The sequence below is a fragment of the Micropterus dolomieu genome, linkage group LG18 (assembly GCF_021292245.1).
Source record: "Micropterus dolomieu isolate WLL.071019.BEF.003 ecotype Adirondacks linkage group LG18, ASM2129224v1, whole genome shotgun sequence".
NCBI classification, from domain to species: domain Eukaryota; kingdom Metazoa; phylum Chordata; class Actinopteri; order Centrarchiformes; family Centrarchidae; genus Micropterus; species Micropterus dolomieu.
Window position 1 is genome coordinate 24536587 of NC_060167.1, and position 25959 is coordinate 24562545.

The 25959-nt window shown below is 39.9% G+C and overlaps 2 protein-coding genes across 2 annotated transcripts; both read left to right on the plus strand.

Annotated features, from left to right (window-relative positions):
* On the plus strand, positions 1–8124 carry LOC123987591 (vasoactive intestinal polypeptide receptor-like; the record flags this gene model as incomplete). The annotated part of the gene is given in 10 exon segments (XM_046076599.1): positions 1–107; positions 229–326; positions 1559–1688; positions 3641–3794; positions 5348–5408; positions 6280–6346; positions 6424–6515; positions 6671–6800; positions 7377–7418; positions 7530–8124. Coding segments are annotated over 10 exon segments (1073 nt in total), but the record flags the coding sequence as incomplete, so codon positions are not given.
* A 2002-nt stretch (positions 8125–10126) lies between these two features.
* On the plus strand, positions 10127–12644 carry zgc:113307 (uncharacterized protein LOC553753 homolog; the record flags this gene model as incomplete). Its single annotated transcript, XM_046075328.1, has 2 exons — positions 10127–10514; positions 11778–12644. Coding segments are annotated over 2 exons (540 nt in total), but the record flags the coding sequence as incomplete, so codon positions are not given.
* Between the last annotated feature and the right edge of the window lie 13315 nt (positions 12645–25959).

Below are 25959 nucleotides of genomic sequence, written 5' to 3' on the forward strand. Positions count from 1 at the left end.
ATAATCTTTCAAAGACCTGCACTGAGGATGGCTGGACTCCAATCAGCATAGACTCCTACATAATGGACTGTGGATACAATCCCAACAGCACCATGGATGATAATACGGTTGGTATGGTAATCAGGGTTTCGACACTCATCCAGTCCCATGTTGCGACTACTGCTCTGGCTTCATGTTCAACACCAGATCAACTGTTTTCAGTGAGTGTAAATGAATGTGTTTTTGCAGGGAGAGTTCTTTGGCGCCATCAAAGTGGGTTACACCATTGGTCACAGCGTGTCGCTCATTTCTCTGACGATCGCCATCATCATACTGTGTCTTTTTCGGTAAGGAGATCAATCACAATGCTATTGAATGTCCCTGCATAAAGATAATTAAACATCTTTTTTCCATCATTTAGAGTGATAAACCCTGTCCGTCTCTCATTTCACACCATACTTCCTGCATTTTATAGAGGTTTTACAGTGTTTTTCACACAGTAATATGACTGCTAGATTTTGTGGGACAAGTCCAAATTTAACATTATCTGCTGTTGCAACATTTCTCAAACAAAGTGTTCATGTGCATGAGCCATAAAGTCAAACCACTTAGACGGACGGCTGTTGTTCACAGCATGTTTCCTTTTGACCTTCAGTCCTGGGGTTGCAGAGAAACATTAAGTGTGTGTGTGCATGTTGGCATGACACAGCACAGATCATTAGAATAAGTTTAACTGGCTGGTGTTTGTGGCTTCTTATACAGAACCCAGTCTGTTCAATTGGGTGTGTTTGCATTTGGAGTGTTTATGTGTTACAAGCTAAACAACAAGAGATGTGTTTACTCCTCTGGCTTATAAAATGCCAATGGTCTGGACTCTTGAGCAGAGACACAGGATGTGAACAGTGTTTACTGTTTATGTTCAGCTGCAGATGCTGTGTTCAGGCAGCTGGTTCATGCTGTGTTGCTGTGTGTCATCACACCCGTCCTGCTGGGATGACTCGCCTGATGGGTTTAAACAATTCATCCCCAATCATAAGCTCACTGGGAAGGCATTTGTTTGAGAACATCCAGAAGAGAGAATTTACATTAGTGGCATTTTCTCTGCAAAATCCCTTGATTTATTCTTGTTTACATGTGTGTGAATGTCAAGTCAGGGTTTCTGCTTGATAAATATATGTTTCACTGAAAAACTATATCCATATAAAGTTTGAAACGTACACATAGCTTTTCTTGACAATTGCAGGGTTTGTAGCTTGACATTCAGGTTACAGCACAGTAGGAGCACATTACATGACAATAGTCATACAGTAAGTGCTTATAATGACTACTCTCCTCAGTTAAACACTGTGAATGTTTGCCTCCATAAATTAAGTCTGTGGAGTCTCTGGTGAATGTTTTCACGATATATGTTCCAGTTGTATGCTTTGGTGCCATAAACACACACTTTATCAGATATTTTTCAGGACAGGTCATGTAAACAGTTCATTTGAGATCTTTAATCAGCGGGAATTCATTAAGTGAATTTTGCTTTTTCTTGTTGATTTAAATCATCTAACTGTTTATTTGTCTTCTTTTACAGGAAGCTGCACTGCACAAGAAACTACATCCATATGCATCTTTTTGTATCTTTCATACTGAAAGCTGTAGCCGTTTTCATGAAGGACATGGTTCTGTATGATGTCGGGGAGACTGACGATTGCCAGTCATCTGTGAGTGCGCTGCACACCCTGTGCTCCTGATATAAAGGCTCCCATCTCACTCGCCAACATGTCCATTTTATTTTAGCGAAGCTGGACATTTTATTGATTTTCTTCCATTCATAATCAAAAGCCCCACATCATAGATCAAATTAACTCATCCATCTGATGTACAAGCAGCAGCTGGTGGTTAGTTTCTGTCCTTAAATGAGGCAAACTCCATCTATTGAATCACTCACACTGACTTTATTGCTTTGTCTCTGAGTTTACTTAACGTCCGAGCGCTCAAGTGCTTGTGGGTGTAGCAGTGTTTGCCAAGTCCCTTCCACTCCTGAGACGACATTTCCTCATTCATCTGTCCAGCAGGATGTTGTGAGAGTTCCTGTTTGCTGAACATTAAGCCTGAACTACAGAGAGCTTTGTCAATAAATCATATTCATAGTTTTGATATCTAGTTTTAATCACGTTTTCAAAAACATGATCTTAGGGAAAACATGAAAGTCTAAGTAAGTGCTACATTAAGATACGGAGTTGGAAAAGCTATTGAATTGGGTACAGTTTGATATAATGAGGCTATTTTATTCTTTTTTGATTGATCAAGTCACCAATGTCAGTGTCTCAGATCTTGGTCCAGCTGAATCCACTGCTTTATTACCAGAGAGGAGTAGATCAGCAGCAGATTATAAATCACTTGTTTTATTCATCTCTTAACTGCTGATGGTTAATGGCTGAGTTTAGATATTTCCTCTTCACGGTACACAGATTGTCCCAGTCCAAACACAGCTGCATCCCCTCTCAACTGTTTCTAAACTCAAACAACACATTAAAAAAGCAACATATTAAAGGGGAACTTCAACGATTTTAGGTTATTATTTGTCAAATGCACAACATATATAGTAAAGCAGTCGTTAATGAATTTCTTGTTCTCTGGCTCCAATGCTCATACAAAATGTAGAAAAGAAAATCACTAAAGTATATATATATAATACTGAGGTAGACATCAAGATCAATTTACTCGTCATGAATAACACTATTCAGCCTGTGAATACACTCTAATTGTATAGAGAGCCAAAGTAAAACCAGAAAACCTAATTCAAAATCACATTGACATTTTCATATTTCTAATGACCCACATCAGTTACTGAAATTCAGGATCTCTCTGCCAGCTTCTTCCATTTTAACAATCTTTTATTTGAATATATATTCTGCCCCTTCGAATGAGAAAATTTATGTAACACATATACCATATCTAACTTTTGAAAAATAGAAATAAAACAATTTTCCTCTTACAAATGATATGATGATTGATGCTTTTGGTACGTTAGCTAATGGTGGCTACATATTTCTTTATGAGTGAATTTGCTGACTTTATAACTCCTCTCATTTTTAGTTATACTTCATTTAGTAGTTGTCCCTTATACAATGATAAGCACTCGTGGCCTCGCTTGTGGTCTCAGTGGCCATTGTTCAGGAAATGTCACATAGTCTCGCTTTAAGCTATTCAGTAACTGTTGCAGGGCAGATGTCGCGGTGGATCAGTATGCTACTTACTGTGTATCTTCAAAGTTGCACCTATAGCCACCAACAAGATCATCCCATGGCATTGTGAGGGGCTTTAGATAAAAAAAACCTCAAATAAATCTCAGATACACTTTGATTGTGTATTTAATTAGTACGGCAGTCATAATCAGCACAACCACAAGGAGACCCCTATAGAATTTGGTCTAATTATGTCATGCTCATTGTGAGATACCCTCACTGCTGCTTCTAATAAGTGACTTGTCAAACCGAATCATTCAACCAATCAACAGAATCATTTTCTTGTAATTGAGTCATTAATACTAATTTTAGAGAGATTTACTAAAAACATTTTCTGCGTGACATTTTCACTTGAATTGTAATGAAATTGCATTTATCTACATTCACTGGCAATGCAAGTCCCTAACATCCTCGTTCTTCTGCAGGTGGGCTGCAAGGCAGTGGTGGTCTTCTTCCAGTATGGGATCATGGCAAGTTTCTTCTGGCTGCTGGTGGAGGGCCTCTACCTCCACACTCTGTTAGCTGTTTCCTTCTTCTCTGAGAGGAAGTACTTCTGGTGGTACATCCTGATTGGTTGGGGTATGTGCTAGCCTCTTTGCCATATGTTGATGAATACAAATAGCTCACACAAGAAGATTTGATCCATCCATTTGTCTGAATTGGTGCCAGAAATCATCAATTATCCACTGAGTCACAATCACCAGGCAGCCTGAATGTCTGTTTAATCTTTACATCAACACAACATACATGGTCATATGTAAATTAATGTATAAGTGAGGTTTTATACATCCACAGGAAAATACTGTGCACTCCCATCTGCATATCAATGAGTCTTGCTGGCAGCGTTTAGATTATCAGCAGCAGGCAGCTGCCACTTCACTCTTGTTGTTATAATTCAGTCTAAAAGTCCTCCTTTTAACAAATTCATGCATCTGTGGAACTTATGAATAAAATTAATTCATAGACTTGGACTTTTGATATCTTAAATGGATAGATACATTCGGCGCAAAATACATATATTCATCCAGAAGTTTTGGCTGAGCCTTTGAGGACTCATCTTATTTATATATATATATATATATGGTTGTTGTTGATTATACATTTTAGTACAATGTATAATCAACAACAACCATTCCCCACATTTCTGATGTTCCTTTTTCCATCACACTAATAAAGTAACTCTATATATAGCCCTGAAATGTTGTGTCTGCCAGCAGGAAAGTGAAGATACCCAGGATGAGACAATATTGGCACAGAGCACATATGAGTCCAGTTAAAAATGATAAGCATACCCAAAATGCAATATTACTTTAGCTATAAAATCATCCAAACAGTTTACACACGCTCAAGGCTCACTGTCATAATTGGTGGTGAACAGAATTGTCACGATTTGAGGTGAGCGCAGAGGAGGTGAGAGCCGAAATGCAAGACACCAGAGCATAGATTAAGGGACTAAGGAGCAGGGCGGGAGCAACACAGGTGACAGGGATCAAGGTTAACGAGGCAGGCAGAGAGACAGTAGGGAAAACAAAGAGACAGGCAGGAAGAGTGATAACTGGGGTAACAGACAACCTTGGTTACTGGACACTAAACACAGACATAAACTAAGACACAGAACCAAAATGCAGAACTAAACCTAAGATACATGACAGACTGGTACAAGGTGAGCTAAAAGAACCTGCGAATGAACAATGAAATAAACAAGGCTAAACAGAGAACACAAGACAAGGAATAAACACTCAACTAGAAGCAGAATGGAAACAATGAAAATACCAAAACACCACTAAACACTAGCTGACAGATAAGTAGATGATTAATAACCCAGACTAAGTAACAGATACCAAACTGATCAATAAGTAACCTCACAGTGAACTAAACTCAACAGAACAGAACTGAAATGTAGATGCAAAACCCAAATCTTAGAATCAAGAACACAGAGTGAATAAGGGAGACAAGATAACAGACTAGGATAACAGAACAAAAACAGATTAACACAGAACCAAACAGACAACCAAACTTAAACATGGCCAACAGGCAGAATGTGACAAGAATTTATTAATTAGTTTCTCTCTGAGATTATTTTAATGTCGAAATAACTTACAACAAATTATGTTTACGTTTCTTGTTTGCAGGGGCTCCAACCATCTTTATCTCAGCGTGGGTGATTACGAAGGCATATTTAAATCATCCGGGGTGAGTTAGCCATTTGTCTTTGTTTTAATCTTCTTGATTAAATTTACTTACAACTGATTTTAAATGGGTACATTTGCAGATACACACAAAAAAATAACACCTTTGTTAGGGTGAGGATTAATAGCTAGTCTCAGTGGAGTGCTGGTGAACTATTTATCTCTAATGTCTGCAACACAGAAAGTAATTACCTCTGAGTGTTTCATGGCCCTACAAGCTAAAATGCTGTAACTGCACACAGAGTTTTTGAAATGGGTTTTACCATATACGAATTTTTACAGTATGTGTTAGTATTTATAATTTTCTTTTTTAAAAACTCTGGTTTGATACTCTGTTGGCTCTAAAACCTACCAAGCAGCTAAAGCTATGCTAAGTTTAAGCTAGCTAGTGTGAGATAACCAGCCTTAGCTAAATTAATCCTACATCTTTCCTGTAATTGAAAACATTTGTTTTGTTTATCTGACATGTTACTTTTACAGTGTTGTATCCCACATAAATTAGGCAGTAGCTAAACAAAATTTTAAAAATTTACCAACAGATAAGTAGCTTAGCTTAGCAAAGCATGTTAGCATCACATCCTCTGACTCTACTGAAAGTCATGTGATTCAGTGTGGTTAAGCTACTTTGAAATTGCATATTTAAATATATTAAATTATAGCTTTATTTTGAAGACATTTTGTTTGTAGATAGGCTACTGTTTTCCCTGCACCCCTTTGATTGTCTAAAGGTAGAGTGCAGTACACAGTTTGTTTTTCCCCATCTTCAGTTTCTGAAATTACTGCTCTCTGTCTTTATAGCAGGTTTGTTTTATCCTAATTAGTTATTTATTTTTTATTTTGTGAGAATTCATTTGTATTTGCTCTCTTATCTCTAGATGCTGGGAGATAATCGATGACAGACCATGGTGGATCATCAAAACACCGATTTTAGTTGCCATACTAGTGAGTCTCGGTGTCATTTCAAGAGTAACATTTCATATACAGATAATGCAGATTAACCAGTCTTACTCTCTCTTCAGGTGAACTTTTTCCTCTTCATCTGTATAATCCGGATTTTACGACAGAAGATGAATTGCCCCGACATCGGAAGAAAGGAATCCAATCAGTACTCGTAGGTTTTCTGTGCAGAATGTCAACATCTCTGTTATAGCATTGGGTTACAGGTGACAAGTGAAGAAATGAAGTTATGTTGCTGTGGGTGACAAGTGTTGCCTTGACTTTGGGTTTTAACAAGGGTGAACACTAGTCTTCTCTTCTCTTTTTTAGGAGACTGGCTAAATCCACTCTGTTGTTGATACCTCTCTTTGGCATAAACTACATCATTTTTGCCTTCATCCCTGACCACATCCATCCACATGTGAGGATGGTGTTCGATCTTATCCTGGGGTCATTTCAGGTAACGTCTCAAAATAGCATACAAGGCAGTCTGTCTGCAAAATTACGACTTTCCCCATGTCACACACAGTCACACACAAGCAGCACTGCATATTGATACTTTTTTGACTAAGCTGCTACAGGATTGCCATCTTGTGTTTTGGCACCAGAAAAACCTTTGATTAAGTGAAGTTACATGAAAACATCTTGGTAGCATGAAGACGGTTTGTCTGATTAAGCAAGTGAATGGTTTGTTTAGCTGACGTGTTTAATTTTTCTATGCTTGAATAATGACATTTTTTGATTTACTGAGTATTAAATTGAATGTGAACGCTGAGAGCCAAGTCCAATGATGGAAACCTAGCGATGGAAAGTATTCTTATTTTGGAACCGTTTTAGCTCAGAACGATATCTTCTGGGAACATTTCCCAGCGATCTAAATGATGAATCTCCTGTATGAGCCTGAAGTTGCTCCTAATCTTTCCATCATTATTCACACAAAAACGCTTTGGGTGTTTCCCCAGCTGTACTATCATACTGGTATGTCTTTTCAAGTTATTATTGGGCTGTAAGTGATATCTACGTCTCTATTCTTCAGGGATTTGTTGTTGCAGTTTTGTACTGCTTTGTGAATGGAGAGGTGAGTAAATTCAAACAAAAAACAGCTCTTTAAGATGTGTACTCCAATATGTCATACCCTCTTAATGCCCCCTTTTCATCCTGTTTGTCCACCGTCTCGTCTCTCCTGCAGGTACAGGCGGAGATTAAGCGTAAGTGGCGGAGATGGATGCTGCAGAGGTTCCTGGGTGCTGACACTAAGTACCAGCAACCCTCCATGGGCAGCAATGGAAACAACTTCAGCACCCAGATCACTATGTTTACCAAATGCAGCCCTACAACACGCCGGGCATCAGCATGTCAGGAGCACCTCTCTGCCATCTGAAACCCATGTGAAGTTAACTCTCCTATTTGTTTTTATCATTATGTAGTTAATGCGTGGCTCACATGCACTGTTGCAATATTGGTTACTGAAGGTCAATTTGACATTTTAGTAGTGAAACTAATATTTGTTCCTTGTTAGTTTATCCCTCACCCTCACCAAATGACAGGTGATGAGTGTTGTTCTTGCCAGGGTGGAAAGTCATCTGAAACTTCTTTTGAAACTTAGCACCTGTTTAGTAAATGGGTTAAATATTTACCTATACCTAAGAATTAATTTCCAAGATCAAGGTCATTTTCTCAGGCTGTTCCAATGTAGCTTTGATCAGGAAACAACTTCCATTGTACTGGAGGTTGACCGCATTTTTACATAAAGACCAGTGTCACACTGAGATATATATACTATATATATACACACAGGTGCAGGTCATATAATTAAAATATCATCGAAAGTTGATTTATTTCAGTAATTCCATTCAAAAAGTGAAACTTGGATATTATATTCATTCATTACACACAGACTGATATATTCCAAATGTTTATTTCATTTAATTGTGATGATTAAAACTGACAACTAATGAAAATCCCAAATTTCAGTATCTCCGAAAATTAGAATATTACTTAAGACCAATACAAAAAAAGGATTTTTAGAAATGTTGGCCAACTGAAAAGTATGAACATGAAAAGTATGAGCATGTACATCACTCAATACTTAGGGCTCCTTTTGCCTGAATTACTGCAGCAATGCGGCGTGGCATGGAGTCAGTCTGTGGCACTGCTCAGGTGTTATGAGAGCCCAGGTTGCTCTGATAGTGGCCTTCAGCTCTTCTGCATTGTTGGGTCTGGCGTATCGCATCTTCCTCTTCACAATACCCCATAGATTTTCTATAGGGTTAAGGTCAGGCGAGTTTGCTGGCCAATTAAGAACAGGGATACCATGGTCCTTAAACCAGGTACTGGTAGCTTTGGCACTGTGTGCAGGTGCCAAGTCCTGTTGGAAAATGAAATCTGCATCTCCATAAAGTTGGTCAGCAGCAGGAAGCATGAAGTGCTCTAAAACTTCCTGGTAGACGGCTGCGTTGACCTTGGACCTCAGAAAACACAGTGGACCAACACCAGCAGATGACATGGCAGCCCAAACTGACTGTGGAAACTTTACACTGGACTTCAAGCAACGTGGATTCTGTGCCTCTCCTCTCTTCCTCCAGACTCTGGGTCCTTGATTTCCAAAGGAAATGCAAAATTTACTTTCATCAGAGAACATAACTTTGGACCAGTCAGCAGCAGTCCAGTCCTTTTTGTCTTTAGCCCAGGCGAGACGCTTCTGACGCTGTGTCTTGTTCAAGAGTGGCTTGACACAAGGAATGCGACAGCTGAAACATGTCTTGCGTGGTGGTTCTTGAAGCACTGACTCTAGCTGCAGTCCACTCTTTGTGAATCTTCCCGACATTTTTGAATGGGTTTTGTTTCACAATCCTTTCCAGGGTGCGGTTATCCCTATTGCTTGTACACTTTTTTTCTACCACATCTTTTCCTTCCCTTCACCTCTCTATTAATGTGCTTGGACACAGAGCTCTGTGAACAGCCAGCCTCTTTAGCAATGACCTTTTGTGTCTTGCCCTCCTTGTGCAAGGTGTCAATGGTCGTCTTTTGGACAGCTGTCAAGTCAGTAGTCTTCCCCATGATTGTGTAGCCTACAGAACTAGACTGAGACACCTTTGCAGGTGTTTTGAGTTAATTAGCTGATTAGAGTGTGGCACCAGGTGTCTTCAATATTGAACCTTTTCACAATATTCTAATTTTCTGAGATACTGATTTTGGGGTTTTCATTAGTTGTCAGTTATAATCATCAAAATTAAAAGGAATGAACACTTGAAATATATCAGTCTGTGTGGAATGAATGTATACATTATAGAAGTTTCACTTTTTGAATGGCATGGCTGAAATAAATCAACTTTTTGATGATATTCTAATTATATGACCAGCACCTGTATGTAATGCATCCATATAATCTTGCATTCTGTCCATAATTTAATTTGTTACTTCCAAAAACAGCTCTACAAATGAAGATTCAGCAAATAAACACGTGTGAAGAATTGCTTTTCTTCAGGGTAAAGCTTAACAACAGCTCAGTCTGCTGTGTGGACAGCAGTCAGTACTTAATACTTAAGTGAAAATAGTGATGAACTCATAGATACTACTGGCTTTCCGCGGATCATTGCATGGTGATGAGTCATTGATTGCTACTGTTGCTAACATGATGCCTGTTTGGGTAAACTCGCACTATATGTGTTTAGATAACTGTTTTTACTGTGTTCAGTAACTGTTTTAATACCTGAGATGTGACAAAGGATAATTCGTCTTGGTACACCCTGATGAATCTGTCTGCACTAACACTGACAATGTTCACACTCATCTGTCACACAAATCTGTCAGTATTTATTTTTGTGTGTGTGCGTTTCTTCCCCTCAAATTGCAGGTCTGGTCAGTCTGAACCTGCTGGACCTCAATGGGAATTTGTTCTCATCTGTCCCGAGGCATTTACCCCGTACTGTCCAGCAGCTCTATCTGTCCAATAACACCCTCTCTGGGCTGGATGAGGACAGTTTTGTGGGATTTCACAACCTTAAGTACCTTCGTCTAAGTCACTGTGGTCTGCAGAGCCGCGGCGTGCACCCGCAGGTCTTCAACTTCTCCAGCTTGGTGGAACTGGACCTGTCTTATAACAAACTTACAACCATTCCCAGAGTCCCAACAACCCTGCAGTACCTCTACCTGGAGGCCAATGAAATACAAGGTGAGATGCATACATACATAAAGAAAACATGCACACACGAAGAAACAACATGCAGTCACCTTTCCCTCTGTGAATGTAGCAGTGTCACTGACTACAAGTCTATGAAATGCTAATTTCTTACACATGTGCACACTTGCATTCAATTTACGGATCAACAATACACTCTCTTCTTGTGACAGCAAAGAGCAACATTAGTGAGTTATGTGGTTGACCACCTGGAGAGGTCTAATACCCAAACCATACTGTGAGGAAGGAGAAGAAATGTGGAAAATGTGACAGGAACTGTAAAGAGACCTGAACAGGGAAGCTAGCAGGCGAGGCAAGTCAGAGATGGAAGAAGAGGGAGGGTAAAGGCAGTGGAGGGACTTGGAGACGTGGAAAGAGAAGAAGTGAGTGGACGGTAGAGCAGAGAAAGGAAGGGGGGTGAGGGGGTATTGGGTGGTTGGATGAAGGGAAAGTAGGCTAGCAAAGAACAGAGGAGAGTGGTATGAAAACATCTGGAAGGATTAAGAGGTTTCCAGATGAGCCAGAAGCACATGCTGTTCCCCTCTTCATGGTCTCCTCTTTACTCTCTCTCTTTCTCTCTCTGACTGATCCTCATCACTCTGGTCTTTTTTTTTTAACAGATAGGATTCGTATCACAAACCAGCAGACTTGTGTCCAGGAGCCACAATTTGACTCACACAACAATCCGGCAGCAATGACCTGGTGTGCAGTTTTGGCTCACGTGTTCTGGCAAAGTGAAAGTGTCTTCTTGTTTCCCGACGTGCAACGCAGCAGACAGAGGGGCTGTGTACTAATGAGACAGACAGACGGCAAAACACTTCCACAATAACACACACCTCATCGTCTAGCTAGCAGCCTGACAGCTACTAGACAGTTATTGTCTGCCAAAGCCTACAGTCTGGGCAGAGGGAGGCACTACTGCTGAAATGAAGTGAGAAAGCAAATGAGGGCGGTGTTGTGGTTTCCTCTGCCTCCGTTTTCACCACAGCACCTGCAAAACATCTGATGGGAGATTCAGGCTCTATGAGAAGAAGAGGGACTTCTGCAGACTGCACAGACCCTCATTGATAAGACATAATGTGATTGAACCGCTTCATCTCAATCATTTATATATGATGAACACATGGTACATGTAGCTGTCTGGACACGTTTAGTATACAATATTTTGACGAACCAGCATATGCATATGGCTGTCACTCTAGTGAATAATGAGTCTCTAATGACATATTCACTCTGCTTTCTGTCTGTTCACCACAGGGTTCAACGTGACTAGTTTCTGCAGAGAAGTGGGACCTCTGTCCTACTCCAGGATGAAGATATTACGACTGGATGGAAACAAGATGTCCTACCAGCAGTTGCCCCCTGACTGGGTCTTCTGTCTGCGAGTGCTTGAAAGTATTTACATATGACTCCACCTTCTGAACATGCATCAAAAACAGGATTACTGTATGTGACGGGCCGACCTCATCTAGTGATACAAAGAAAAAAACAACATGATTTTTGTTTTGTTAGCCAACTCGTCATTTGTGAAGTCATGTAACTCTGCCTTAAAGCTAGAAACCAGAGAAGAAGATTAGACACACTGTAGACACACTGCCAGGCACTGAAGGGAAAACTGACCTTCAAAAGTTGCCAAAGCTTGAATTTGTATACTAAACCAGTGTTATTTTATCACAATGCCAAAAGCCCTTATTTCTTATACCACCAGTGCATTCCCATGGGTTTCTCTCTCACATTCTATCTTCTCCAAGTTCTGCCTCAGCAGGGTTGTACATCTGTGTGTTATTACCGAATAGGAACTGTTACAAATCCTTTCATTTCTGACTGTACAGAATAATGTGCTCTGGTTAAACTGAGATGTCTTAGGGCAAAGGGAAACATGTATGAATGGTAATATTCAGTAGCTTCCCCATGAGAGACTTTGACTCAGTTAGCTGGAAGGTGTTAAAAAGCCACACCAGTCCATACATGGTCAGATCCAGATATTGAAAATCTTCAAATGCTCTAAACTTAAAACAAAATATTGTTACATTAAACTTTGATTTGAAAGCTGAGGTGCATGATCATAATGGTGAAATTTGGTTTGCATAAGCAACAAAATAATAATAAAAACATAATAGTATAGTATTGTGTACCTGTGTCTTTTTTTTTAAAGAGGTGCTATTGGGCTCATTTTCAGGTTCAAAATCCTATTTAGGGGTTGTACCAGAACAGGTTTACATGGTTTAATTTTTTAAAACACACCTTCTTCTTTTTTTTTCATACTGCACATTGCTGCAGCTCCTCTTTTCACCCTGTGTGTTGAAGGCTTTGTTTTAGCTATGGAGTGATACATCTTGTCTCTAAATGATCTTTGTTGGGTTCCTAGTTAAAGACTACTAGCCAATAAGAAGCAGAGAAGGGCAGGTCAGCGAGAAGCCCGTAAACAGCTTTGATTCAGCTGTAGGCTACATGTTGCCGACCAGCTTGGCAACATGGACTGGAGCAAGAGTTTCAGTAATGGTGAGTTATTAATCTGTAACAAAAGTATTTTTCATCCATTAAGTTTTAACTGAGCTCTGTTTCTACATCACAGTAACTACTTCATGTCCATTGACTGCCTGGAGGGTAGCTAGTGTTTGGAAGGGAGAGGAGAGATGTGCTGCAGCTCAGTGTTTTTCCACCGGTGTTTTTGAGGGCGTGTCGGAGTAGCCCTGTGACATCACAGGGATGAAAGGGAAGCGGCTGGACTACAAACGAGCGGTTTTCAAGCAGTTCACAGCAGTGTTTTCTGTGGGAGATGGGAACTCCCTCTGCAAACCTATTACATGCACAAAAAAGGTATGTGCATGTTATTATGTCAAATTTAACTATATTAATCACATAATTTTGTAAATATATATATAACTGACGGGGAGATCGTCTGGGGTATAAAACTTCTTCTTCTTTGTTTTTTGCTTGTTTGTTTTTATAAACAATACCAACAAGATTTTATTGTCACACCGTAAGTGCCACTAGAATGCAGTTCAGCATCTAACCACAAAACAGTAGTAAAGTGCATATAGCTGTATTTAAAAAAAAAAAAATATATATATAGTAAGAAGGGTTGTAAAGTGCAAATATACATATCACAGCACACATACTTGAACAGCATGTAGCTACATTATGTATAGTATAAACAAGTGAGTATCTAATATGCACAGAGTGAGAAGTAGCCATTATGTACATGTGAATATAAATACAGATAATGGAAGGGCCAAATACAGTAGGCACAGAGTTTGTGGAGATTTCAGTGTTCACTGTCTTTTGTTACCTTGACATTTGGCCTTTAATAGTGCATTAAATGCTTTGTACTTTCTTTGACTTCCATTGTGAATAACATCTCAGCACTCTGATTTTCAAGCCTGCGTTTTGTCATGATGTCATCTCATAGTTTATTCTGCTGGAGGAAGCGTCCAACAGACTGTCATACTGTATAGAGACACACAGCGCTCAGCGACAAAAGAAATAGTGATAAAGAGTTCTGCAAACAGAACCCCATTCCCTTTTTACTTAGTTCTGTCACCCACAGCATTCAGTGTTAATGTGTGTGGGAGTTTGAGTCGAAAACCTTAAAGATAAACAGAAACTGAAAGAATATCATTATGATTTTCATATCATAATTATGACTTCCATATGTCCTCATTTACTCAGCATCTAATAACAATTACTTAGTGTCTAATGTTTTGTACCTACTGGAGCAACCTCAGGTGGATGAGAGTGTGCTGTTATCTACGGTGAATAATAAAATGCCTGCAAAATGCTGACATACTAATAATAATACCATCTACATTTCTTATAAAAGCCACAGACCAAGAAGGAAGTACCAGTAAATTTGAGTCATCGTGGTCCTGTTTACGTAAATGGAAGTTATAACTATGTGTTGTTTTTCTCATAATGACAATACTTCTTTAGGTAAAGGTAAAGATCTCATAATTACAATGCCGTTTTCCCACGATTCAGTTCAATTCAATTTTATTTACATAGCGCCAATTCATAACAAAAGTTTTGTTTGTTTCCTAAAGTTTACCTTTTCTGTTGTTAAAGGCTATGAACTAACTACTCAAGGTAGGTGTGTGTTGAATGTACCATTACTAAAAGCCATATTTTCCAGGTGACAGCCAAGTTTTCCAAGTCTGATCAGACTTGTGCTATGTCTGGACCAGAGGCAGAAGTCACTCACACAGTGTTCCTTTGAGGGATGAGTATTAACCATAAAAGTCTGTGTAAGCTTGTTCCAATGATGACGAGCCGACAGTCTACTGGGTACGTATTAAGTCATGATGGAAAGTTGACTGGTTCCATGTTGCTGCTGAAAGGCTGTAAACACAAGACAAGCGGCCCATCTGCTTCATCACTCTTTCTTAAATGAATAGCTTGACATTTTGGGAAAATGCTTATTTGCTTTTTTGTTGACCGTTAAATGAGAAGATCGATACCACTCCCATATCTGTCCTTTAAATATGGAGCCAGAAGACGGTCAGTTTAGCTAGCTTAGGGGGAAACTGCTAGCTTGGCTTTGGCTGGCCAAGAAATAGTAACATAGCCCCCCCTCCCCCATAAAACCAGAACTTGTTTTTATACTTGGCTAAACAAACAAGACATAACATGTTAATCAGTGAGCTTTGAGCTGGCAGGCATTTTCTTTTACTATTGGACGGAGCCAGGTTAGCTGTTTTCTCTGTTTCCAGTCTTCATGCTAAGCTAAGCTAACCGGCTGCTGCATTATTAATGATATATTTGTACTACATTTCACCACAACCTCTATTTTCATTTCCTTACTGCACTCTGTTAGTCCTGTAAATCAGTCACCCTTGCACTTAAACCAGCCCTCTGCTGCATTCCTCATCTTCAGAGCCATGAAACCCAGTGATCAAATATGAAGCACAGATGTGTTAGCAGTAACAATACCTGTATTTTAAACAAAAACACATTTGAAATGTGGTATGTAATCTGTATCAGTGAACGCTCACCGCTGTCTCCCAACCAATTGAGAAGACACAGATGAAGGTTTTCAGGAATTTCCAGCTGGCAAGAGGAGGCACCGTAGAGCCAGATGGTGCATGTGAACACCTGATAGCCTCTCTGGTGCTTCTCAGCAGTATGAACCACTGAGGTGCTTTTATTTCATTAACTACACGCCATTGAGGCGCCCATTGTCATTAACAGCAGATAGCTAATATAATTTTTTCCAAGACTACTTCCAAACTCACTGATTGCCTCAGCTAAGGGGGTCTAAATGAAGTGGAAAAATGCAGTGCTTTAAACTTGTAGACATCAGTTCATGTCAAAAAACAGCTCCAAAATGTTTACTATGTGGGAATCCTATTTTTGGGGTTTCAAACCTCAGATGATCGGAGTTATTTTTCATAAACTTTGGACTGTAGCAAAGACAGTAATTCTTGTTAGTTTTTAAGTTATTTCTAATAAAGCGTCATAGTCAGAGGGATTATCTTTGCAGCCATTTAAAAACACAAGAAAACTCTGACTGGTGGAATCATTAAAGCTCTGGCCATTCCTCTCCTCTGAACTAAAGTCTGCATTGGAAACCACCAGTCAAAACAATCTGCAATGAAGCTCCCTGTGGTGTCATAACAGCAACACAGAGAGCTGAGGAGCTCAGGACCCCTCACATATCGCACATCCCTCTGCCCACAGACTCTACATCAGTACATCACTATCTCCTCAGGTTAGATATGAACAGGTTCAGCTACCAAAAACTCTTGATCTTTTGATTCTCTTTCTAATTTTATCCACTGTTGTCAATACTCTGAATTAGCACTGTTAATTTTTCCAGATGGTTCTTTGTTGCTTCTTGATTTGTTCTGCATTTCTTTCAAGAAAAACTGAATGTGAGCTGTTGGGGAAAAAAGAGTTATGTGGGCAGAGATCCACAAGTCTGGGACCTGGGTTATCTTCTATTTCCTCTAAATGAACATCATGCTGTGTTGAAGACTTGAAACTAACGATCAACTAAGATCAAAAACTCATTAGGAAAGTGTTTACTGGGGTAATAAATCAAATGCGAAGTAGGGTTATTTGTTATTTCTAATGGAACCAGACTTCTTTGCTTCCAGTGGAGTTGGCCGCTGCTGTCTGTCAGAAAGAATGCAGGTTAAAGGCACTTAAGCCTTGGCATCAGTTTGTATAGAATCAATGGTAGAAAACATTATCAAAGCAGACAACAAGGTAATGTATAGACAATGTAAACGTTTCCCCTACCAGGAGGTCATGTGAGTGGTTGCAGGACACTATTTGAGGAAACGTCTTTGAGGAGTTAAATGCAAGATCTGTCAATGCCCTGATTGTTCCAGAAAATCAGTTTTGTCAGAATATATGTTTAACAAATATGCCTCAAATAAAACTATTGGACAGGCTGGTGGACCAACTGACTCTGGGAGGGGAATGACATCCTGAGAGTTTCAGACCTCCCAGCTGTGTGAAGAGTCTGTTTGTTGCTGAGCGGAGAAATCATCTCGAAATCCAACGCAGACTTGTATGGTACTTGTGGTTTTGGCTAGATGACTGAGGAAGCCGTTAGTTTCATTTACAGGGCTGTTTACAAGCAAGACTAAGACCTCCAGTCCTCTCTTGAAACACACACAGATGCTGATTCTGCTGTCTTGTATTTCCTAAAGACAGTCATTTCTATTTTACGAAGTCATCAATTTACATTGCAGTAAAAACTCTTCATTGCAAATGAGAGAAGCCTCATGTTTATTGACTTAATAAGGCAGCAATTAATTTATGAACACATCTTCACTAGTGATGGCCACAAGCTTATAGTAATGACCCTCAGTAATGCAGCAGTGAACACATAATCTTCACAATCTCTTCTGTTCTTGAGACTAGTAGATTTAGCCAAGGAAATGAGCAATAAACATATTTTTGGTACAAATGCCAACTCTAGATTTTATTCTCTAGTTTCTTACCATACGTGTAAGTCTGCAGAGTTATTAAAAAAGGACTGTTTACAACACCATTTGCTGAGGTTTTCCCACAGTCTGGATGATTTTCTTAGCACCATGTTTAGGCAGCTGCATATAACTCAGCAGTGTGAGAAGTTTTAGTTTTCCTACTCTCCTGACCCAGTAACAGTCTCATGTAGACGCACCCGGATGCGTCTCACAAACGTCATCAATTGGTTTCTGAACTGCCGGTGTTCTGACGATATATGCTGCCTTGTCGAAAAATACTACCATAGCGCAAATCGATAGCAGAGTCTATCGAGTCGCTCTGCCCTATCGAAAAATGCTATCTTCTGTGTTTCCTTTTCCAATCCCATAAAGGGCTGGTTGAATGTACACAGTGCCGTGGATACGAGTCGCCTCTATGATTTTCAGGTCGCCATGGTAAGGACTTGTCAGTCACAAAGTAGCCCACGCCGCTTTATCGTCTATTTTCCTCTGAATTGGATCATAATTTACTAAATGAACATCATGTTGAATTGAAGAAGACTTGAAACTAATGATCAGTGGTGGAAAGTAACGAAGTACAAATATTTAGATCACAGTTAGCCTAATAATAATAATAATCTTTATTTGTAGAGCACTTTTCAAAAACAAGTTACAAAGTGCTTCAACAAGTGCAAAGACAACAATACAATACCCAAAAGACAACAATAAGAAAACATTGAAAAGACCAAAATACACGTTTAAGATAAATATAAAATAAAGTAAAATAGAATAAAATAAAAGGGATAAAATAAAATCAAATAAGTTTGGGAAAGGCTCTCCTATAAAAGTATGTTTTAAGAAGGGACTTAAAAGAGTTCACTGACTCAGCCGACCTGATTTCCTCGGGCAGGCTGTTCCAGAGCCTCGGGGCCCTGACAGCAAACGCTCTGTCCCCTTTAGTTTTCAGTCGAGACTCTGGAACAGACAACAGACCTCTGCCCGAGGATCTGAAGTTACGTGCTGGTGCGTATGGGACTAAAAGGTCAGAAACAAGGCGAGAGGCCATGAAGAGCTTTAAAAGTGATCAATAAAATTTTAAAGTAAATTCTAAAACACACTGGGAGCCAGTGTAATGAAGCTAAAATAGGAGTAATGTGGTCGTATTTCTTTGTTCTGGTTAAAAACCTGGCAGCTGAGTTCTGGACAGTCTGGAGTCGTCCAGTGAAAAGGCTGTTGCAATAATCCAGGCCTGATGAAATGAAGGCGTGTAAAATGGTCTCGGTGTCCTTAAAAGTTAACATAGATCGTATTTTTGCTATATTTCTAAGTTGATAAAAACATGATTGAACAAGGAAATTATTTGACATCCATTTTTTAACTTCACAAAGGCAGTTGTTAAGTGAACTCAGCATTCCAGGATCTGTGGATCTGACAGGCAAGTACATTTGTGTGTCATCAGCATAAATATGAAAAGAAATGCCATGTTTATGGATAATATGTCCAAGGGGAAGCAGATACAAGGAAAACAAAATGGGTCCTAAGACCGACCCCTGAGGCACACCATATTTAACTGGACAGAACGAAGAGACATAGTTATTTACAGACACGCAAAACTTCCTATTTGACAGGTAGGATGAAGGTAGGTATTACATCAAGTGGGCTGGGGGACACTCATTTGTGATACTGTTTTTAAAAGCTCAGATAGGTCGATGGGATAAAACTGGTTAAATCTCTCTTGTTGCTGGTGAGGGACCTCTGAGTAAGAGGCCGTGGGGGTAATAGAGGCTCCGATTGTATAATGTGCAGCTGCAGTGCAACTCTGTCTGTCTGTCCGTCCAGCTAACAAGCTGAGCAGCGCAGCTCTTGTCTGTTGTGTTTTGGTTTCTTGCCAGACTGTGACTGAACAATGTTAGAGAGAAATACAACTATTTATTACGTTTGATAAACGCAGAAGGGCCTCAGTGTTTATAAACTGTAGCTCAGAAAAGATGACCGCATTGCGCATGGAAATGCGTTCATATGCGCGTGCAAGAAATTAAACTCGCTCATTCCAGCAAGAAGCATCTGAGGGACTACTCCAGACAGGGTGTGAGGGCACTCCTCATACATCATTTTAAAACAAGACAGTGAAGTTTAGTTACAGCTCTGAACTAATGCAAGATGGGAAGCAGTGGATTCACATTGACAATTTAAATGTTGATTAGCTGGGCAGACTGGGCAATATGGATGCACATCTCTTAATAATAAGCATCACATATTCAGTCATTTTATGAATAGTATTTTATATTTGAAAATGTATTGAAGGAAACCTGGAGGAGCCAGTTTGAATGGGCCTGATGCAGCTGATAACAAAATATAGAAAATATCTATAATTTATAGGGGCTATGCTGAAGTTTATCAGTAGATTAGATGCTGGATCATCACCCAGTACAGAAACAGACCCCAGCCAATCAGCCAGTACAAGCACAGCTTATCCACATCCAGCCTCAGCCTGTACCAGCACAGACCCAGTCTTTAGCAGGTCACCCCGACCCAGGTGAAACACATCCAGCCTCAGCCAGTATGAGCACAGCTAGAGATGTACAGCCAGCATTAGATACAAGCAGCTCAGACCCTAATGGAACAGTTGCTGCTCCACCAATACAGTACATTGGCCCCCAGTCTGAACAGACTTCATGAGGACCGAGTTAGAGCGCAGAAGTCTGTTCAAACTGGCACTGGATTTTTCTAGAAGAGGTTTATATTCAGGCTTCTTACAGAGGGAGGATTGTAGTGAGCACTGTTGTGTCAGGTATGACGGCTCTGTTTTTGCACTGTGAGTCACAGCCAGTCTGTGACCGAGTGGTAATGAAGCTAGTAGAGTTTTGCAATATAAACATCTGAAAACTGAAGCCAACTTTGCTCTGTTTGGGACTGTGAGCTGCACTTTATGAGAGGTGCTGAAGTTAACATGTGGATTTTTGGTGAGATTGTGAATTGAGAAGTGTTTCAGTTAGTTTTGGTTTCCGCCTCCTTGTCTCCTAAACATACATAAGTCCCAAACGGGGTTCTGTGTCTGTCAGACGGTCTGAAGGGGATACTACCACAACAACAGCAGAGTAGCAACGCAGACTTATCTTCCCCACAGTATAGGAAATATCCACTTTTCCTCTTGCGACTCAGTTTTCCTTATTGTGATTCAGTGTAACTTATAATGCTGTATTCAAAGCTGTCTTGAGTGAATTTAAAAAGATAGATTGCATTTTGTAAGATCAAATAGATTTTGATGTGTAGTACTTTTACTTTTGATTACTTAAGTATTTTTAAAACCAGGAACTTTTTTACTTTTACTTGAGTAGTTTTATACTGGATGACTTGAGTAACATTTTTCATGTGGTATCTGTACTTATACTTAAGTATGAAAATTGAGTACTTCTTTCACAACTGCTAATGATTGATGTAGCCCGGTTAAAATGTGTATAAATAGTTTTTGGGGTTAACAAATAAATAATTTCATTGTAAGTTAAATTGTCAAATTCATGGGTTAAATGTTGAAAGGGTTAAAATCCTAAAAATGTTAAAATTCTGCATATGTGCTTTATTTTATTTTATTTGTTAAATGACTGCTAATTTATAAAAGAAATGTATCTAAATGTGGTCACAAATGTGTTGGATTGTGATTGGAAGACGTGTGTAGATAGATGGTTAGCAGGAAGACAAAAAAGAGTGAGAGACAGAGGAGGTCAGCGAGCAGAGTGGTAGTTTTATGTGTGTGTGTGTGTGTGTGATGTGTGTGTGTGTATGTGTAAAGTTATCTGAAGTAGGCCTAGTTGTATTTTATTGGCTAGATAATCTTCAAGAAGTCCCGGAGTACGGCGCTGGAGGCCGGACAGTTCAGGGGGACGGCAGGAAGGCCAACAAAGAGGCTGGAAACCCACTGGAGGCCAAGCGGGGGGCCGGCATAGGGAGCCCGGGATCTCCGGTGGCAGAGCACGGCTGAGGACCACGGGCGAGACTGCTGGGCTGAGGACCATGGGCGAGACACGAGGAGCTGGAGTCGGTCTGACCACCGACTGGACAGCTGGGCTGGGGACCACGGACCGGACACGAGGAGCTGGAGTCGGTCTGACCACTGACTGGACAGCTGGGCTGGGGACCATGGACCGGACACGCGGAGCTGGAACCAGCTGGGCCACCAACGGAGCTGGTGCCGGTCGGACCACCGACGAGGGAACAGGAGTCGATCGGACCACCGGCGAAGCAGGTGCCGGTCGGACCACCGACGGAGCACTAGGAGCAGGAATCAGCTGGTGATCAGGCTGGCTGCTAGCAGCGCTAGCAGGCCGGGGATCAGGCTGGTTGCTGACGGGTCGCCATGGTAACGACTTGTCAATCATAGATAATTCTGCCCTGAAGCATACTCTGCTTTATGGTCTATTTTCCTGTAAATGGGACTATAATTTACTAAGTGAACACCAGGTTGTATTGAAGAAGACATGAAACTAGTGACTGAGACTATAAACCCATTAGGAAAGTGTTTACTGAGGTAATAAATCAACTGAGAAGTAGGGTCATTTTACCATTATTTCTAATGGAACCAGACTCATGTGTCAGACCAGAAGCTTCCTGCTTGACTGTGACCATAAACTCATTAGGAAAGTGTTTCCTGAGGTAATATATCAGCTGAGAAGTAGGGTCATTGTCTAGGATCATTATTTCTAATGGAACCGGACTTCTATTTCCACCCAGAGGAGTCGCCCCCTGCTGGCAGTCTGATAGAATGCAGGTTTAAATCCAACCTAAGGTTCCTGCTTGGTTGAAAGCTTACTTTAGCTACATCTTGTGGGGTTACAGGTTGTGTCAAAAAAAAGTCCTGGATGCTACTATTGCTCCTTTTCCACAGCCTCGGCTTTGGTTTTCAATTGCGGAAAAGCTGTACCTGTACCTGCTACCTGGTACTTTTTTTCGTATCACCTCTATCAAGTTTACAAGCGGGCTGAGTTGAGCTGAGGTAATACTAAAATGTGATGTGAAAACACAGCAGTCTACTGATTGGTCAGAGAGAATTGTCACTATTCACGGCATCATTATTGCAAGCGCCTGAGTGGGGCCAGCAATAGAATGTTTTATATTTTACAATTTCCGTATGTTTTTTCATCACTAAATCCACTTCTGAGAAGTTTTGAAGCGAGAAATCAACTGTGTAGATTTTGAATAGTGGAAGTATTACGAAAATTGATGACAGATCGAAAATGTGCTTAAATGTTTTCGGAGTTGAAAAGCTCCGCAAGTGGCAGCAGGGGAAGCTTGCAGCAACCAGCAATAGTAGCTTGTGAGGCTGGCCGGCCGCCCGCTCACATCAATTATATTAATGTTAGCTAGCTACAGCTGATGAAAGCTGCCAGTGCCAGTTTTTTTAGCCTGCAAAAACTTCCCAGCCAGAACTGAGAAGGCTGCTTCAGTCTTTATCTGTCTGAAATCAATGAACCATTCTTTCAAAGATGTAATGAAGAATTCTTGGTAGATCTTTCTTTATGTCTGTAAACTGCATACGGCACTGTGGAAGCAAAGAATGGTAAGAAAGGGGGTGAATGGAAATTCGAACCACAGATGAGGTGCAGATAAGAAGAAGCAAACAAATTATCTGTAAGTAATCTTGCAAAACAAGCCAAATATTTTAAATGTATTACTATTTTTACAGTGATATATACTTTAGGCCTAACAGCAGTTGCCTGGCAAAAACTTCTGTGATTAATTATAAAGCACTAATTAAGTCATATGTCTCAGATATGACAATCAAAATGATGTGGGAAGGAAGCAATAAGAAAAACAAACTGTACAGGATGCCTGAACCACATTGAAGCGCATATATTTCTTGCAGTTTAAACAAACCAAAATTTTAACAGACAAGCTGGCTTCACTAAGTTTTCTGACATTACGTTGCAAACACTTCCAATATAGGTTCATTCAAGTCATCTGATTCTGAACACTTGCAAGACATGGATTATACCTGGTCATACCAGCCTATTGCATTAATGCACATCAAAGAGAAAAACATAGTTTAAGCATTTGAATTAATTGATTTCTAATCCTGAAAAGTCAAATCCTGAAAAAATAATAAGTAAATAATTCCAAGACTTTTGTAAAGATCTCTGTTCTCTCACACACTGAGCTAAACAATTGTAACTCATCAGATTGCGTGTAAACAGTGTGTGAGCTGGAGTTTGTCTGGGCCAGATGATGTTTGACTTAATGCTCAATGGATGAGCTTTGACTGGGAAACGTTCACTGTCCAGGTGGCTTCCTTCTAGTGACTTGCTTAATTAACAATGTGCTTACTTGAGGAAGCATGCGTAGTATGCCTTCATGCATGATATAATGCTACTCAGTCTCATCAGCTTTAGGATCACAGTTACTGATGGTGTTCAGCGTGTGTTATCACATTTAGATTTGTGCTGGCCCTGCACAAAAGACATGTCACAGTTTATTAGAAATTAGATTAAGATTAAGCTCTTGATAACTCATCTCTTCTGAGAACACTTCCTCTTATAACACCTCTAACTCCTAACCTCTAACATGCACTTCCTGTGCTCTTCTTCTTCTTCCTTAACATTATCTTGTGTTGATTGCACTTTTTTTTATTAACTCTTACTTCCTTTCCTAGGTATTTACCCCATTGATGTGATATAAACTATGAGCTCTTATTTATTGCTGCTCTTACTAGTATGTATTGTCAGTTGTAGATCTGTATTTAATGATCTGTTGATGCTTGTATGTTGTTCCTCAAATGTAAGTCGCTTTGGATAAAAGCGTCTGCCAAATGAGTAAATGTAAATGTAGATTTCATAATTCACTGGTATTTATTTGAGAAAAAACACTTTTACCAATGTCATAATGACAGAAATATTTTCCATTTGACTTCATAGATAAACAGAGGGCCTTTCAGCTCTCCTCTAATGAACAGTTGTTGTTGTGTGGTGGTATGAACAGTGTCCTACTCTTAGGCTGGCCCTGCATGGTGTAGCTAAAGGCATGAAAACTGAACAGAAACACTGTGAACTTATAGTTGGTAGATCAAATAAGCAGTGAAGGGAGTCTCTCAGTGTGTTGCTGAACATTATACACCCTGCATTGTTTAAAGTGAACAACAAAGTTTGCTCACGATTAATGCAATAATAATGTCCTTTGTGAAATCATAAAATGATTTAGGAGAAAATAAGTTTGTATTTGTATGAAATATTTCAAGGACAAACATGCTTAATGAAAGACTGCTAACATTTGCCAGGGTGGATGTGGAAAGAAGAAACTGGGTGCGGCCTGCAGAACTTAGATATGTATACACAGTGTGTAGAACATGCTGTATCATCTTGTCGCAGCAGTGTAACACATCAGAAAATTGTCTGTAAATCTTGGGGAGAATATTAGTATTTCTCTGGCTGTATTTCTTCTGGGATCATTTCTGGCTGAAACTCATGCGCGTCTCCTTTAAATCAAACAGTTCAATAATCTAAATCCCTCTGTAGATGACAGAACAGGCCGTTCTTGGAAAGTTTTCAGATTATTATACAAACCAAGTCATTTTGGGCTGGAGCCTGAGCATGCCTCTCCATCTGCTTTGAGAACAGCCGCAATAGCAATGAGGACTGCTGCTTAAAGATTTCCTGCAGTAGAAGCCAGTTCTCTGCCCTTTAAATATCCCTCTTCTTGAATCAACAGGTTGAATTCAGCCCTGAAAAACAGAGCACTGACATGCTGACCATCTCTCTGTGTAGCTGAACGTGGAGGCAAAACAGTTACATTCCACAGACATGTGACTCGGTTTTCACATGCAAAATCAAACCACACAGTTTTATCCGCAGGGTTTAGCTACTTAAGTTCTAATAAACACAATATGAAGACACAACACACACAAAAAAGAGATTCCTGGGATGGAGGGCACATGCACAGTACGGGCAGAATCATGGACTGTGAGTTGACGGGCACAGACTCAAAAAGTTGCCATGATGGCTTGTTTCAACAATTTGAAAGTGAATGTTTAGATGATTAAATTGTTTTCAGATTCATCGTGTCAGAAAAACATTTATTCCTTCCTTCTGTAATAATAAAAGCATGACTATGGACTCAAATCAATATCCTATACTACTGAATTTCACATGTGTTACGACCCCCTGTTGGTCTAGGGGTGTGGGGGCCATAAACATATAGGCACAACTGGTAGATCTTAACAAGGTAACTTTTATTGGTAACAGAAGAGATGTAGACAGGTAACAAAAAAAACAAAAGGAGGGTGGACGAGGGTGCTGCGAAAATAACAAACCAAGTTAAAATAAAAAGGTCCTCAAAAGGAGGCCTGTACCTATCTATCGTTTTAAGCAGAGTTGATTCTTGCTACAAAAGAACACAAAGAGCACAGCACCCACTCCACCTGGTGAAAACTAACACAATAGTAAACAAAACAATAAGTGAATTTCTCCACTGCACCCAATGTGGAGCTAACATACAAAGGTATGCAAATGTTTCCCTAAACACAATGTACAGCTAATAAG